At 37.3% G+C, this 14,181-nt stretch overlaps 1 protein-coding gene across 3 annotated transcripts; it reads left to right on the forward strand.

Moving 5' to 3' along the window:
- Window positions 1-617: 617 nt before the first annotated feature.
- Window positions 618-13,638, forward strand: RNFT1 (ring finger protein, transmembrane 1). 3 transcript variants are annotated; one of them, XM_072779737.1, is made up of 9 exons: window positions 618-1,149; window positions 3,329-3,783; window positions 3,975-4,051; window positions 5,546-5,646; window positions 7,085-7,238; window positions 7,844-8,002; window positions 8,932-8,997; window positions 11,969-12,070; window positions 12,722-13,638. In XM_072779737.1, exons 2-9 carry the CDS (start codon window positions 3,384-3,386, stop codon window positions 12,854-12,856), a joined length of 1,194 nt encoding a protein of 397 aa, XP_072635838.1. In that variant the 5' UTR covers window positions 618-1,149; window positions 3,329-3,383; the 3' UTR covers window positions 12,857-13,638. The 3 variants fall into 3 exon arrangements, with proteins under 3 accessions (XP_072635838.1, XP_072635837.1, XP_072635836.1); XM_072779736.1 differs by having other exon boundaries at window positions 618-1,106; XM_072779735.1 differs by lacking the exon at window positions 618-1,149 and adding an exon at window positions 1,293-1,467.
- Window positions 13,639-14,181: the final 543 nt, after the last annotated feature.

The raw sequence follows: 14,181 nt of genomic DNA on the forward strand, positions 1-14,181 counted from the left end.
AAAGGGATCCCTGGGTGGCGCAGCGGTTTGGCGCCTGCCTTTGGCCCAGGGCGCGATCCTGGAGACCCGGATCGAATCCCACATCGGGCTCCCAGTGCATGGAGCCTGCTTCTCCCTCTGCCTGTGTCTCTGCCTCTCTCTCTCTCTCTGTCTGTGACTTAAATAAATAAATAATAAATAAAATATTAAAAAAAAAGCCTCAGAAAGTACACACCACCAAACTAACTTGGGCAAAGTTATGAATAGTTTTAAATCAGGTAGTGACCAATTAAAAAGACAAAGTATCGCTCATTCCACTAGTCAACTCATTGCATATATGTGTAAATTTATGGTCTCTAGGGATGAAAGTAAAACCCCTTGCCAAGTAAATTCAGTCTACAGGGCACAGAATATTTAATTTCAAGACTGTAGGAAGACTATTGAGTTATTTACTTGACGTCAATTTCTGTAAATTGAAGGTATAAGCTTACAGTTCAGAATGAAAAGGCTTTTTGGTAGTTGTGTGGAATGGAGATTCATGAAATACATTTAACATCGTTTAAAATATATTGTGGCTGGGCACCAGGAGGCTGGATTTTGTTTCTTTTGTTTTAAACTTTTTCTTAATAAACTTTTCGTTTTAGAACTTATAGTGAAGATAGCAGAGTTCCCTATATCCCACACAAGACCGGGTTTTTAAATTTAACTTCTACGTCCATCGCCATCCAAACCCTGACTTCTCTTTGCTTCTCCTCTCAAGTTCTGGCAGGGCCTAGCGTATACAGTGCAACGCTAGGAACACAACGAAAAGCCAAGTCAGTTGAAACTTCACCACACAGCCACAACGCGGTCAGGGAGGGGTTAGGCTCGAGAAGCGCGACTACGAAAGCCCGAACATTCTCGCTCCGCCCCGCTCTTCCAAAGACTCGCTGAGGCCCTCGCCGACGTGGCTCTTCTAGCTCAGATCCCAAGGGACCGGCGCGAAGCGGGACCAGGGTGGGGGTCAGCCTCCACACGACAGGCGCCCGGGATCCTGCGGGACAAGCCAGGGCAGGCCTGAGACAACCCCTCACGTCAGGCCTCTCCTCTGAGGGCAGCCGAAACATTTTTAACCTCCAAACGTTCAGGTCTCTGAGGCGAGGGGCGGATGGCGCGTATATACGCACACAGGTGACGGCGGCTTAACATTTAATGCAGACACCTGCGGACGGTCCTCAGGCACAGCCCCCAAGCCGCCTCAAGCCCGCGGGGCACCCAGGGCGCAGCCCGTCCCTCAGCGCGTTGCGCGGGGGCGGGTACGCGGCGGGCAGCGCACGCGCGCGTGAGGACGTCCGGGGAGCGCGCGCGCCGCCGCCGCCGCGCTGGGCCGGAGTTGCTGGTAGTGAGTGGGGTTTGAAGGTGATGGCCTTGACTAAAGGCCTCCAGGCGGGGTCTCTCGCTGTTCCTGCAGTCGCTGCCGCGGCCTCCGTCCGCTCTTCGTCATGAGAGGTCAGGCCTGGGGGAAGAGGGCGGAGGCGAGGGGCCGCGGCGAATGGGGCTCGGGGGGAGGGGGGCGGAAATAACTAAGGCACTCGAGGCTCGAACGTGGGTGGAAAACTCAGTCCTGGGGATTCCGGAAGAGTTGTGTGCGTTTGCTTTTCGTAATTTTTTTCGTTCCCTTTCTTGTTTGTGCTGGGAGGAAAGTGGGAAGGTTCTACGTTTTTAGTTATCTAAAAAGACACAGAAAACAGAAAACTGTCCGGTCCAACGTTGGTCTTCGGAGGTTTGAGGGAATAAATAGCACCTGTGGCGTCGGAGCATCGGTGAAAGGCCTTAGTGAAAGGCATTAAAAACCGCACCAATATATAGTAACTGAAAAAACAAACAAACAAACAAAAAACCAGACTTAGGAAAGAACTAGAATGACAGAACACACCCTGAGTTAACCCTAGCATCCCCCTATAGAAACGGCAGACTGGGATAAGGCTCTGGGCGTCGTCAGCTGGGAATCTGTCATCTTCCAAGGCTGCCCACACTGGTCATTTAGGGATCCTTCCCTGCTAGTTGTCCGTCCCATCCCCCCCGCCAAGATGGTGGCGTTTTTAATGGACAGACTATGTAACTATCCTTACTCAGACTAAAGACTTACCTGGCAATTACATGGCGACTCCCCAGGTCTCCCTATTTAAAGGTTATTTAGGTAGCATTCATTCTTGGGGAAGGATAATACTCTTGGGAGTAGTTATTATAAATCTTTTAAGCGTTGGGAAAGCTATTTCAACAAAATGAAATTTGTAGGTCACCTAAGTGAAATGTTTATTATTGGTTTTCCACCATAGTTTAAAAGGCATTAAGGGGGGCACCCGGGTGGCTCAGTGGTTGAGCGCCTGCCTTTGGCTCAGTGCCCCATCAGCTCCCCTAGGGGAGCCTGCTTTTCCCTCTGTGTCCCTGCCTCTGTGTCTCTCATGAATAAATATAATCCTCTAAAAAAGAAATAAATAGGGATCCCTGGGTGGCGCAGCGGTTTAGCGCCTGCCTTTGGCCCGGGGCGCGATCCTGGAGACCCGGGATCGAGTCCCACGTCGGGCTCCCGGTGCATGGAGCCTGGTTCTCCCTCTGCTTGTGTCTCTGCCTCTCTCTCTCGGTCTCTGTGTGACTATCATTTAAAAAAAAAAAAAAAGGGATCCCTGGGTGGTGCAGCGGTTTGGTGCCTGCCTTTGGCCCAGGGCGCGATCCTGGGGACCCGGGATCGAATCCCACGTCGGGCTCCCGGTGCATGGAGCCTGCTTCTCCCTCGGCCTGTGTCTCTGCCTCTCTCTCTCTCTCTCTCTCTCTTTCTCTCTGTGACTATCATAAATAAATAAAAAAAAATTAAAAAAAAAAGAAAAAAGAAATAAATAAAAATAAAAGGCATTAAGATTTGATGTTTTTTCTCTTCCTAGCCTTTCTAAGCATTAAAAAATACTGTCTCAATTTATGATATACAGAATCTCCATCAAAGATGAAGAGGGGCTCCAGTGGAGCAGAGTGAATGTACAGATGTATTCATGTATGAATGAGTATTGGTACATTATTAACATCTGCTGGGCACTCATACTTTGACTATTTTGCTCTTAACCTGTCATTAGAGAAAGGGGCATCTGAAACTAAATTTTTGTAGCATATGTTCCCTAAAAAATAGTTTGGGTATAGCAGCAGAGCCTTGGCATTAAGAGAAGGGGGAGGACTAGTAACAACTGATTGATAACCTGAAGATAATTCATCAGCTATGACTACTGGCCTCTCCTGTAGTGAATAAAGGATTCCTATTCAGCAGTATTTTCTCTGTATTTAACTGTTCACTTAGAATATTTTCTGCTCTGATTTTTAGGAGATAGAGCCCTGAAGCAAAGAAATCTGGATCACAGAAAAAGTATTCAAGGGTCATGCAAGCCAACTGTAGTCAACTACACAGCCCTCCAGGAGCTGCAGGCAATGAAGATGCCTCAGCTACCCAATGTGTGCATACAAGATTGACAGAAGGTTCTTGTCTTCATTCTGGAGATATTCATATCCAGATAAACTCCATACCTAAAGAATGTGCTGAAAATCCAACCTCCAGAAATATAAGGTCAGGTGTCCATAGCTGTACTCATGGATGTATACATAGTCGCTTACGGAGTCACTCCTACAATGAAGCAAGGCAGCCTGATGATACTGCCACAGAGTCTGGAGATCATGGTAGTAGCTCCTTCTCAGAATTCCGATATCTCTTCAAGTGGTTGCACAAAAGTCTTCCATATATTTTGATTCTGGGTGTCAAACTTGTTATGCAGCATATAACAGGTAGGGTATAATAAAACATTGAATTGTTTCATTGCTAAATTCAGTTAATTTTATTTCTATTAGTAATCTACTTGAACCTTTGTATTTGGTTAGCTTTTAAAATTGCATATGTTTCCTTTAAATTCATGTCATTGTGTTAGCTCTTGGATTTTTTTTTTTCTTTCAATTAACTGGAACTTATTTCCTAACAGGAATTTCTCTTGGAATTGGGCTGCTTACAACATTTATGTATGCAAACAAAAGCATTGTAAATCAGGTTTTTCTAAGAGTAAGTATAACAAGTAACTAAAAAAAAAAAAATTAAATGTTCTCTCTATAGAATTAATTATATACTCACTTCTGAGAGAAATAGGAATTAAGATCATTTTCTTGACAAATTTAAATAGACCTGTTATAGCATCCATGATATATTAAATTTTGTTATCTAAATGATCTGTCCTAATGCTAAATTGTTTTACTTTATTTTCTTTGTATGTTGAATTCCTGATAGAAAAACTAGATAGGAGTAAAAGGTTTAGAATGCACTGTTTGATCTGATTTTGTCAAGTGCCTTCATACTTTGAGTACTTTGACCAAATGAGGTAATATATCATTAAAAACTTTAGCTGTTGCCCTATAAGATTTAAAATAGTTAAATAAAATGTACATTGAATGGATATTAAACTATTTAGGTCTCTGTTATTTAAAGAAAATTAAACCCAAATAGTTTTTCCATAACATAAATTATAAACTATTAGGTAAGTTATTGGAAAAAATAGGATTAGTTTATAAAATTTCATCTTCAAGCAACTTTATAAAGGGTTGTATCTGTGTAAAGGATCATGCATTCTGACCTGGATATTTCTAGTCAGAACCTATAAAACTATAAAAATTTAATTCAGGGTTTATAATAAAACTTTTAATTAAACTAGTAATTAAAACAATTTTAAGGGGCGCCTGAGTGGCTCAGTGGGTTAAGTGTCCTACTCTTTTTTTTTTTTTTTTAATGTTTTATTTATTCATGAGAGATACAGAGAAAGAGGCAGAGACACAGGCAGAGGGAGAAGCAAGCTCCCTTTGGGGAGCCCACTGCAGGACTCAATCCCAGCACCCCGGGATCATGACCTGAGCCAAAGGCAGACTCTCAACCATTGAGCCACCCAGGCATCCCAAGTGTCCTACTCTTGATTTTGGCTCAGGTCATCGTGAGACCGAGTCCATGTCAGGCTACACACCCTGTGGTTAGTCTGCTGCTTGTCCCTCTCTGCTCCCCTTTTCCCCCTCCCTTCATGCATGCTCTCTTCTCAAATTAATAAATAAAATCTTCAAAAAATGTTGAAGTGAGATTAACAACAAATCACCTTGTTAAAATCTTAACTGAATTGTTTGAAATTTTTTAAAATTATACTTACAAATCCTAATAACTTAAGTGCATTTTTAAAAATTCTGTTTTGTCAGGGAGGCAAAAATAGGGAGCTTTGCAGAGGTAAAGTTTGTACTTGGTTGGGTCCTTTATATCAGCTTGTAGAAGACTGGGCTTCTTTGAAACCTGGGTAATGTTTTAATACAATGAAGAAACTTGTATTTTAAAAATCTGTTTAAATATGAGTTCTGTTTTGTTCACTAAAGATTCATAGAGTGTGGTGATGTACAATTCAATATATTAAGATTAATTTCTTAAAATGTTCTAAGTTAATAAATTAGTCATGAAATAAAAGTTTAATGATGTTTATAATTCTGGCATAATTCATAGTAACAAATTACAAAATTGTTTATTTTTCAGGAAAGGTGCTCAAAGATTCAGTGTGCTTGGTTACTGGTATTCTTAGCAGGATCTTCTGTTCTTTTATATTACACCTTTCATTCTCAGTCACTTTATTACAGGTAATTTGAGGTCCAAATACACAATCCCATTTTTTATGTAACAATTTTTCCATAGAACTTTGTATATATCTTAACTTGCACATATTTACTGTTAGAGTTCAATTTTTACTTGTCCCTCTCCTTCCAAGATCAGTAGGTCTAAGTGACTTACTCAGATTTGTATACTCAGTGCCTTGGCTTATAGCAAGTACTATTTAATTTTTGATAAATTTTTACTTATATAATCAATAGTTTTGAATACCATTAGGTTGTTGATAATTGTCTTTTTAAAATTTTACCTATTTTTGACAAAAATTATATATATTTAAGATGTACAATGTGATGTTTTGAGATATATATATATGTATATGCACATTGTGAAATGATTATACAGTCAAGCTAATTAATATATCCACCACCTTCCTCAGTTTTGTGTGTATGGTAAGAACACATGGTCTTTGTTTCTAGAAGTAAGGAGAAGACTTACTAAAAGACAATAATTAAGTTTCCATGTCAGATAAAAGTGTTTTGAGTGTTTGACTTTAATTAGATAATTAGAAGCCTTGGCTTCAATAGAACTGGAGAGCAAATCTGAGATATAGATTGTAGGGGGAACTACTACCACTCAGATTGGATAGGGTGGGAAGGTAAGGGGTAAGAATCAAGGATGACACCTAGGATTTAGTCTTAGCAACTGGCTGGATGGTGATGCCATTTATGGGCTGGGAAAGACTGGGGACAGAACTGGTTTTGATAGGAAAATCAATAGTTTTTTTGCTTTGAACATGTCATGATATACAGCTATGTCATGAGCTCACAGTTAAGGTTAGGGCTATAAATTTTGGTGTTATCCAGTGTATGGTTGATACCTAAAAACCATGGAATTCACCAAGACTAAGGAGGGAAAGAAAGTTTAGACAGGAGAGGGTGCAGGACTGGACATGGCCACAATTAAGAGGAGCAGCAGCAATTGAGATTTAAAAAACCATCAGAACTAGAAGAGTGTGGTGTTAGAGGTCTAGGAAGAAATAATTCAGGGAGGGAAGATAGAGAATGAGAAGTGACCTTTGAGTTTAGCAAGATGGAAGGAACTGGTGATCTTGACAAAAGCAATTCAATGGAAAGGAGAGGATGGAACCCTGGTTGGAGTTGGTTGAGAAGAGAAATGGCAGATGGCTATTTAGTGAACTTTTTAGATCACATGCTAGCTTTCCAACCATGACATGCTAGGACTTTTTCTTTGTTTTATGGAGAAAAAAGGTGAAATTTAAGTATCTTAAAAGTCTCTTTAAAATAAGCAAAATGATTTCCCATTCTATTTACCTACACTCTAACATCTTGCGAGACACATTTTTTTACACATCAAATTAAATATTTGGTAGCAAATTAAACCCCCTATCAAAACTTGACCTTTGTATATTATATTGCTCTGGTTAAGTTTGGTATTTTCTCTTGGTAGCTTAATTTTTTTAAATCCTACCTTGGACCATTCAAGCTTCTGGGAAGTACTTTGGATTGTTGGAATTACAGACTTCATTCTGAAATTCCTCTTCATGGGCTTAAAATGCCTTATTTTGTTGATGCCTTCTTTCATCATGCCTTTTAAATCCAAGGTAAGAAACTAACATGTTTAATTGAAAAAATGTTAGCAAATCACCTTAATGCTTAGTCTTTGTTGAAATGACTCTTAGAACTTTTCATTTTCTTAAATAACCTAATTTAAATATCTGTATTATCTCATACTGGCGACCACTGCTCAGAGACTTGAACCCAAATACTAACCTAGTCCAGTAAAATCAGAATATTTGTTTCAGACTAATCTAAAAATCAGTCCCCACAGCACATATAGAAAAATAATATTTAGATTTGTACTGTTCTCCTCCAGGGCTTTATCAATTAATAATGGATAACTGACTATATTGTGTTTTTCCCATATTCAGTAAAAACTTTCATAGATTTTTGTAATCAGCAAAAATGTAAGTTTTACTTATAGTATACATAAAAAATTTTCAGTGTCATTCTTTTGAAATTCTTTCGAAACCACTCAGTAATTATGAAAACAAGGTTGAGATTGTCAGTTATAACCATTATCATTTTGAAGATTAATTTTATACTTATTGTACCATATACTCATGATCATCTCAGTCCAATATGAAATATTTGTGCTATGTATATAAGTAGCTTGTATAGCTTTGTTTCCTTTTTCCTTCCCTTTTAGGGTTACTGGTATATGCTTTTAGAAGAATCATGCCAGTATTACCGAACTTTTGTTCCCATACCAGTTTGGTTTCGTTATCTTATAAGCTATGGGGAGTTTGGTAATGTAACTAGATGGAGTCTTGGGATATTGCTGGCTTTACTCTACCTCATACTAAAAGTAGGTAACTTTATAAATCTTGTCATTGAATAATGATTCATGTGATGATTACAGATTTTACATACTACTGTTTTTGTCTTTGTTTTATAGTTTGTCTTCATATGATTAATTTGAAGTAATGGCAGGTTCTGTATCTACTTAAGAAAAGGAAAAATGGAAATATAGATCTTTATCTTAATCCAGTAGTTCTCAGATTTAATTGGGGGGAGTGGACCTCCACATAGCGTGGGTAGAATAGAACATACCCATCCCCAACAGTAGCATCTGTCATATACAAAATTCTTGAACTATTATACTGTCCTGTTCTCCACAAATTAGTATGAAACTTTAAAAAAATCTAAATACATTTGAACCAGGTGAAATTGCTTTATCTTTTACACAGTTAAGTTTATATTTGTCTTAACCAAATTGTAACTCTAGATATTTAAATATACTTCATTTTGGTTAAGAGTTGGCTGAAACCTATAAATTTAAAGCACGGATGGGTGGAGGAATGGGCAAAATGGATGAAGAGGGGTGGAAAATTTTTTTTAAAGAGTTGGCTGAGGGGAGCATAGGTGGCTTAATTGGTTAAGCATCTATCTTCAGCTCAGGTCATAGTCCTGGGGTCCTGAGATTGAGCTGAGCCCCAGGTTGAGCCCCTTGCTCAATGGGGAGACTGCTTCTCCCTTCCCCTTTGCTCCTCCCCACTGCTTGTGCGCACGCACGCACACACACTTTCTCTTTCTCTCTCAAAATCTTTTTTAAAAATTGGCTGATAATCTATAAATTGAATGAAATATTCCATAATTAGACTTTAAATATTTTAGAATGAAGTGAATATGCAATGAGCATTAAGTTAATATCAGTATTTTATATTGTGGGATTTTAGCTTTGATCTCTAGGTTTAACAGGGCTCTTTGAATTCATGAATTCTCATTTCCTTTTAGCTTTTGGATTTCTTTGGAAATCTGAGAACTTTCCGACGGGTTTTGCAAATATTTTTTACACGACCAGTAAGTATTTTTATCAATTAAAAAAAAAAAAAAAAACCACTTTTTGGGACGCCTGGGTGGCTCAGTGTTTGAACGTCTGCCTTCAGCTCAGGGCATGATCCTGGGATCTGGGATCAAGTTCCACATCATGCTTCTTGTGGGGAGCCTGCTTCTCCCTCTGTCTGTGTCTCTGCCTCTCTCTCTGTCTCTCATGAATAAATAAAATCTTTAAAAAAGAAAACATCACTTTTTACATTTCTTCGTTATGCAAATGTTTTAGTTCATCAATTTTACAAGTATGGGTCTCATAGAACACCTGGCTAGCTCATTTGGTAGAGCATGTGACTCTCGATTTTGGGTAACTGCCTTCAAGCCCCACATTGGGTGTACAGCTTACTTTTAAAAAGGTGTGAATTTCATAATTTCATGCTTTTTTAGTACTTTGGCACATGGGGTTATGATAATTTCAGAATTTTATTTCTAAGATCGGTTTCTTGACTTGAATGTTGACAACTGCCTGATAGTTCATGCAGTGCTTGTATTTCTGAATGTGCCTCTTGCCCCTTCACATCACTTGACATAAGGATTTATATACATTCCCTTAAAAGTCTCGTCGTGAACTTTTGTTCCTCCTTTTTTAACAATTCACATGGAGTACCTAGGTGGCTCAGTTGGCTGAGTGTCTGATTCTTGGTTTCTGCTCAAGTCATGATCTCAGGATTGTGAGATTGAGCCCCATAGCAGGCTCTGTCCCCACCCCTGCTTACGTGTGCGCTCTAAAAATATGTAAATCTCTAAAAAAAATTTTTTTTCACAAATGGTGGTTTTTTGTACTTCCATTAACTCTTTACTCAGCTCCTAATTATAATTTATTGTGTATTTGAGAAAAGCTCATTACCAAAAATGTCTCTTGAAATTTCCTTACTGGAAAAATTCCCCACCAAGTCAATTCTGTATGTACAAATAAGTTCATGGCATGGAATTTAACAATAAATTGAGATTCCAGTGTCAATTATAAACCTGATTATGTGATTCCACTCGTTACACATTACAGAGAAAGGCTCATTTGCTATTCAGTAGCCTCAAAGGTTGTCAGTACTTAGATGTGGACACCCTTTGGCTAGATAGAGCTAGTAATTTTTTCATTTTTTTAAAGTAAGCTCTATGCCCAACGTGGGGCTTGAATTTGACCCCAAGATCAAGTTGTATGCTCTACCAACTGAGCCAGCCAGGTGCACCTAGAGCTACTAATTTAATGACAAGTTTTGCTGCATCCTATTCAAACTTCTTTTTTTAGACAGGTACAATAAAATTGAGAGTTCGACTTTCATGAAGTTATTTCAATTGATTATATGAGTATCAACTATTTTACTACAATTTAGTAAGACTTGTGCTGAAATACTTTTGATATTCATTCTCTGTAAGGCATAAAGAGAAATCACAATCATTGATACTCTAATTCTTGAGTCTCTCAGGAATACGTGTGTGTGTGTGTGTGTGTGTGTGTGTATGTATATATATATATATATTCCTTAACTTTGCCAAGGAAATGGCAATCCCATCAAAATTAAGTCTTCACCTGAAGGGAATCTGCAGAATGCCACACAGAAGTGCAATTTTTAAAAAATATTTATTTGAGAGCACTCACGAGCGAGCCCAAGCTGGAGGGGCAGGAGAGAATCTCAAGCAGTCTCTTTTCAGGTCCCCCAAGGTGGGGCTTGATCTCAGAATCCTGAGATGACAACTTGAGCCAAAACCAAGAGTATGATGCTGAACTGACTCTGCCATCCAGGTACCCCCAGAAGTGCTATTTTAAAAATTTGTCAGGCTTATGTATCTGCAGTGCACTCTGCTAAGTGACATTTTAATGAAGGGAAATTGGCACCAAGATTATGCATCAGTATCCCATATTGTTCCTGGAATTTTTATATCAGCAGACTCAAAAAAAAATCTTATTTTTAAATATTTTTTATTCTCTGAATCTTAGTTTGATTTTGTTAACTCTTGGTATTTAGTAAAATAATTTTAGATCAAAGTCTCAAGTTATGAGTCAAGTCATGCTTTGCTCTCATTACCATGACTGAACTTGGGTGTTCTTACTTCTCTTCCACCTTTTCCTCCTCATTTCTACAAAAAGGTGATCTCATTTGTTAACATTTTGTCATGTCTAGTTAATAACTATATTCTACTGAATTTGGTGAGGAAGTTATTAAAGTCTTAAAGAGATAAACTAAGGACTTAAGGAGAAAAGGAAATTCAAAGAAATGTATGATCATTCAGATCATTTAACTCTACCCATGATATTTTGCAATTCCAGTTCTTTTATAAAATTTTATTTTTTCCTAGTACTAAGTGTTCTCTGACTTTTGTGATAATTAAGGATGACAGTCAAATTACTTTTAGATTTAGTAACAGGAAACTGTTCACTGGTCCCCAAACCTTATTCATATTCAGTTACCTAGAGAGCTTTCAAAAATTAGATTCCTGGGTCACATCTTAGTATGTCTGAACCTATTAAGTCAATCTCCAGTATGGAGCACAGAAATCTATTTTTAAAGCTATCTCTACATGAGTTATATTCAGCCAACCAAGCTCTGAATGGACTGTTTTGAACCACTGCCATAGGTAGTAAGTGGACTATTTGGTAATACCAGGTCACAAAATACATGAATATAGATTTTATAATAGTTATATTTCAGACTGCTTAGTCTCTTAAGCCAGTTGATATTGTAGCACTATCATTATTTGGGAAGCCAATGAATCTGACAATCTTCCAAGATCCTGGTATGTATCTAATGAGTTCACCTTGATGCATACAGCCCATCAGGACATGATTCTACATACACAGTTTAGCTTTGAAATGTTTAATCCTTCAGGAGAGTCTTCAAATGCCTAGTTCCAGGGAGAATTGAGAAATACAGCATCACCTATGTATTTGAGTAATAGGAAAGAAAAAGATTTGTAGATGAACAGAAACTTTTTATCTTCATAGAGTTATGGAGTAGCTGCCAGCAAGAGACAGTGTTCAGATGTGGATGACATTTGTTCAGTATGTCAAGCTGAATTTCAAAAACCAATTCTGCTCATCTGTCAGGTAAATATATTTTTTAAGCATACAAAATACAGCTCTTCTCTGAGTCACGAGTCACTTATGTTAGCTATAAGGAAAAATCTAGTGTTTAGCCTAAAGTAGCATTCAGGGCACATACTAGTCATTTCCTATTTGTAATCAAGGGTTTAATAGATTAGCTAAATCTTGTCGCTTATGTTCTAATGATTTGTATGCAGAGGAATAATATGTGGGGAAAGATAATTCAAATGCATACTGGACACCAAAGTGACTGGATAAATAGGCTACCTTTAACAACTGGATACTAGTCTTTTAGAATAATACCAGTGTTTATTATTGGATGTGTAAGGCTCTTTTCTATACTTGATGGCAGTTACTTTCAAAGACTTTATTAAACCATTAAGTCATTATATCTAAAGTTATCACCTAGGGATACCTTATAGTTTATATATAGCTTATATTTTATTAAAAGATGTTAAATGAACAGTCAAAAGAACACTAGTGGCTCTACTGCTAACATTGCTTTGTGTTCTTGGATGTCATACTTTCTCATTTGTAAAATGGATTAGTGCTCTCTAAAATTCCTTTCAGCTCTAGAGTATGATTCTCTGGAATGTGATGATTTTAAAATTAAAATGTTATCAAGAATAAAATCTAATTTTAATTCCCTTACAGCATATATTTTGTGAAGAATGCATTACCTTATGGTTTAACAGAGAGAAAACATGTCCACTGTGCCGAACTGTGATCTCAGACCATATAAACAAATGGAAAGATGGAGCCACTTCATCCCACTTTCAAATATATTAAGTTGTATAAACTATAAAGGCCTCAAAACACTAATTTCATTTGGCTACACTGACTATTGATAAATAAAGACATTAGAATGGGTTTTTGGGACTAGAAGTTAAAGAAAATGTTTCCAAATGGTTTTAGATTACTATAGTAAGACTTAAGTGTGTAGTCTATTTTATCAAAAGATTAAATGAAAGAACCTTATGTTTTATTTTTATTTTTTTAAGAACCTTATGTTTTAAGAAATATATAAGTAATGTTCAACCTAATGCATATGAACATTTATTCTGTCCTAATTATTTGACAGGTGGTTGCAGTGTTAAATTGTGACTGTTTTCTCATTGTTACCAAAACAGCTATTGGGTAACTGAAACTAGTGGTTTTAGAGGAACTCAGGTATTCTTTTCCTGACATTGTTTTCAGAATAAAGAATATTTTTCATAATATTTTAAGATACACATTATCTGAAAGTAGAATTTACTTTAGCATTGACTTTTGTAGTTCCCATTCTAAAAATTCTTAAAATTTTCATAAAGTTTGTATTTAAAATGGAAGTTCTAAATGCTATTTTTTATCTGTAAACAGATTTTCTAAGTGAAGATTAATTTACTGAGGATGATATATTTTAATATTGTATTGTTTTCTGTAGTATGATTAGCAATCAATTGAGAAGATTTAAATTGTTTGTAGACCTCAGACATACAATCCTGCCGTCAGCTTTAATGTACATAATCTTGCTTTTTGTATAGTGCCATGAACTATCTTTAACTATTAAAATAATTCACATGGATTACAAACAGCTGGCTTCACTGAGGATTTGAATAGTATGACAAATGAAACCTACTCAAATTCTTAGAAAAGAATTTTCCTTATAACCAATCTTCTCCAAAGAGTTTTAGAAACTTTATGCTTGGGAGATTAAAGCTTGCACTCAAAGGCTTCCAGAAAAGCCTTAGATAGTGTAGTTTGTTTGCTTCTAGGTATTTGTTCAGGGTTGATTGGAAAAAGCAATGAAGCAATTTCTCTCTCCCCATGAAACCTTTGAGGCAGAATCAAATCTTTAACAGAAGTATAAAGGGCTGGTTACATCTAAGAGTCTAAGTTTCTGCCCATTTTCTCTATTACCATTAGTTTACACACAAGGGTAAAAGTGGAAAGGAAAAGTTGGGAGGTGAAAAACAAATCTGCAGTATTAAGACAAAGTCTAAACCAGCATATGGATTAATAAGGATAGTGACCAACCAGCTACAGATTAAATCACTTTCATGCTTGTATAACCACCCAAGTTGACAAAAGAATATTAGAAAGCCAATAACTATTTTTTTGTACATAAATATTGC

This window comes from Canis lupus, chromosome 16 (assembly GCF_048164855.1).
Source record: "Canis lupus baileyi chromosome 16, mCanLup2.hap1, whole genome shotgun sequence".
NCBI lineage: Eukaryota > Metazoa > Chordata > Mammalia > Carnivora > Canidae > Canis > Canis lupus.

Bases quoted from the DNA above. Each gene is read 5' to 3' on its own strand.
- RNFT1 (XM_072779737.1), top strand. From the start codon at position 3,384: ATGCAAGCCAACTGTAGTCAACTACACAGCCCTCCAGGAGCTGCAGGC. The intron at 3,784-3,974 runs GTAGGGTATAAT...ATTTCCTAACAG, and splicing joins TGTTATGCAGCATATAACAG to GAATTTCTCTTGGAATTGGG. The intron at 4,052-5,545 runs GTAAGTATAACA...TTTATTTTTCAG, and splicing joins TAAATCAGGTTTTTCTAAGA to GAAAGGTGCTCAAAGATTCA.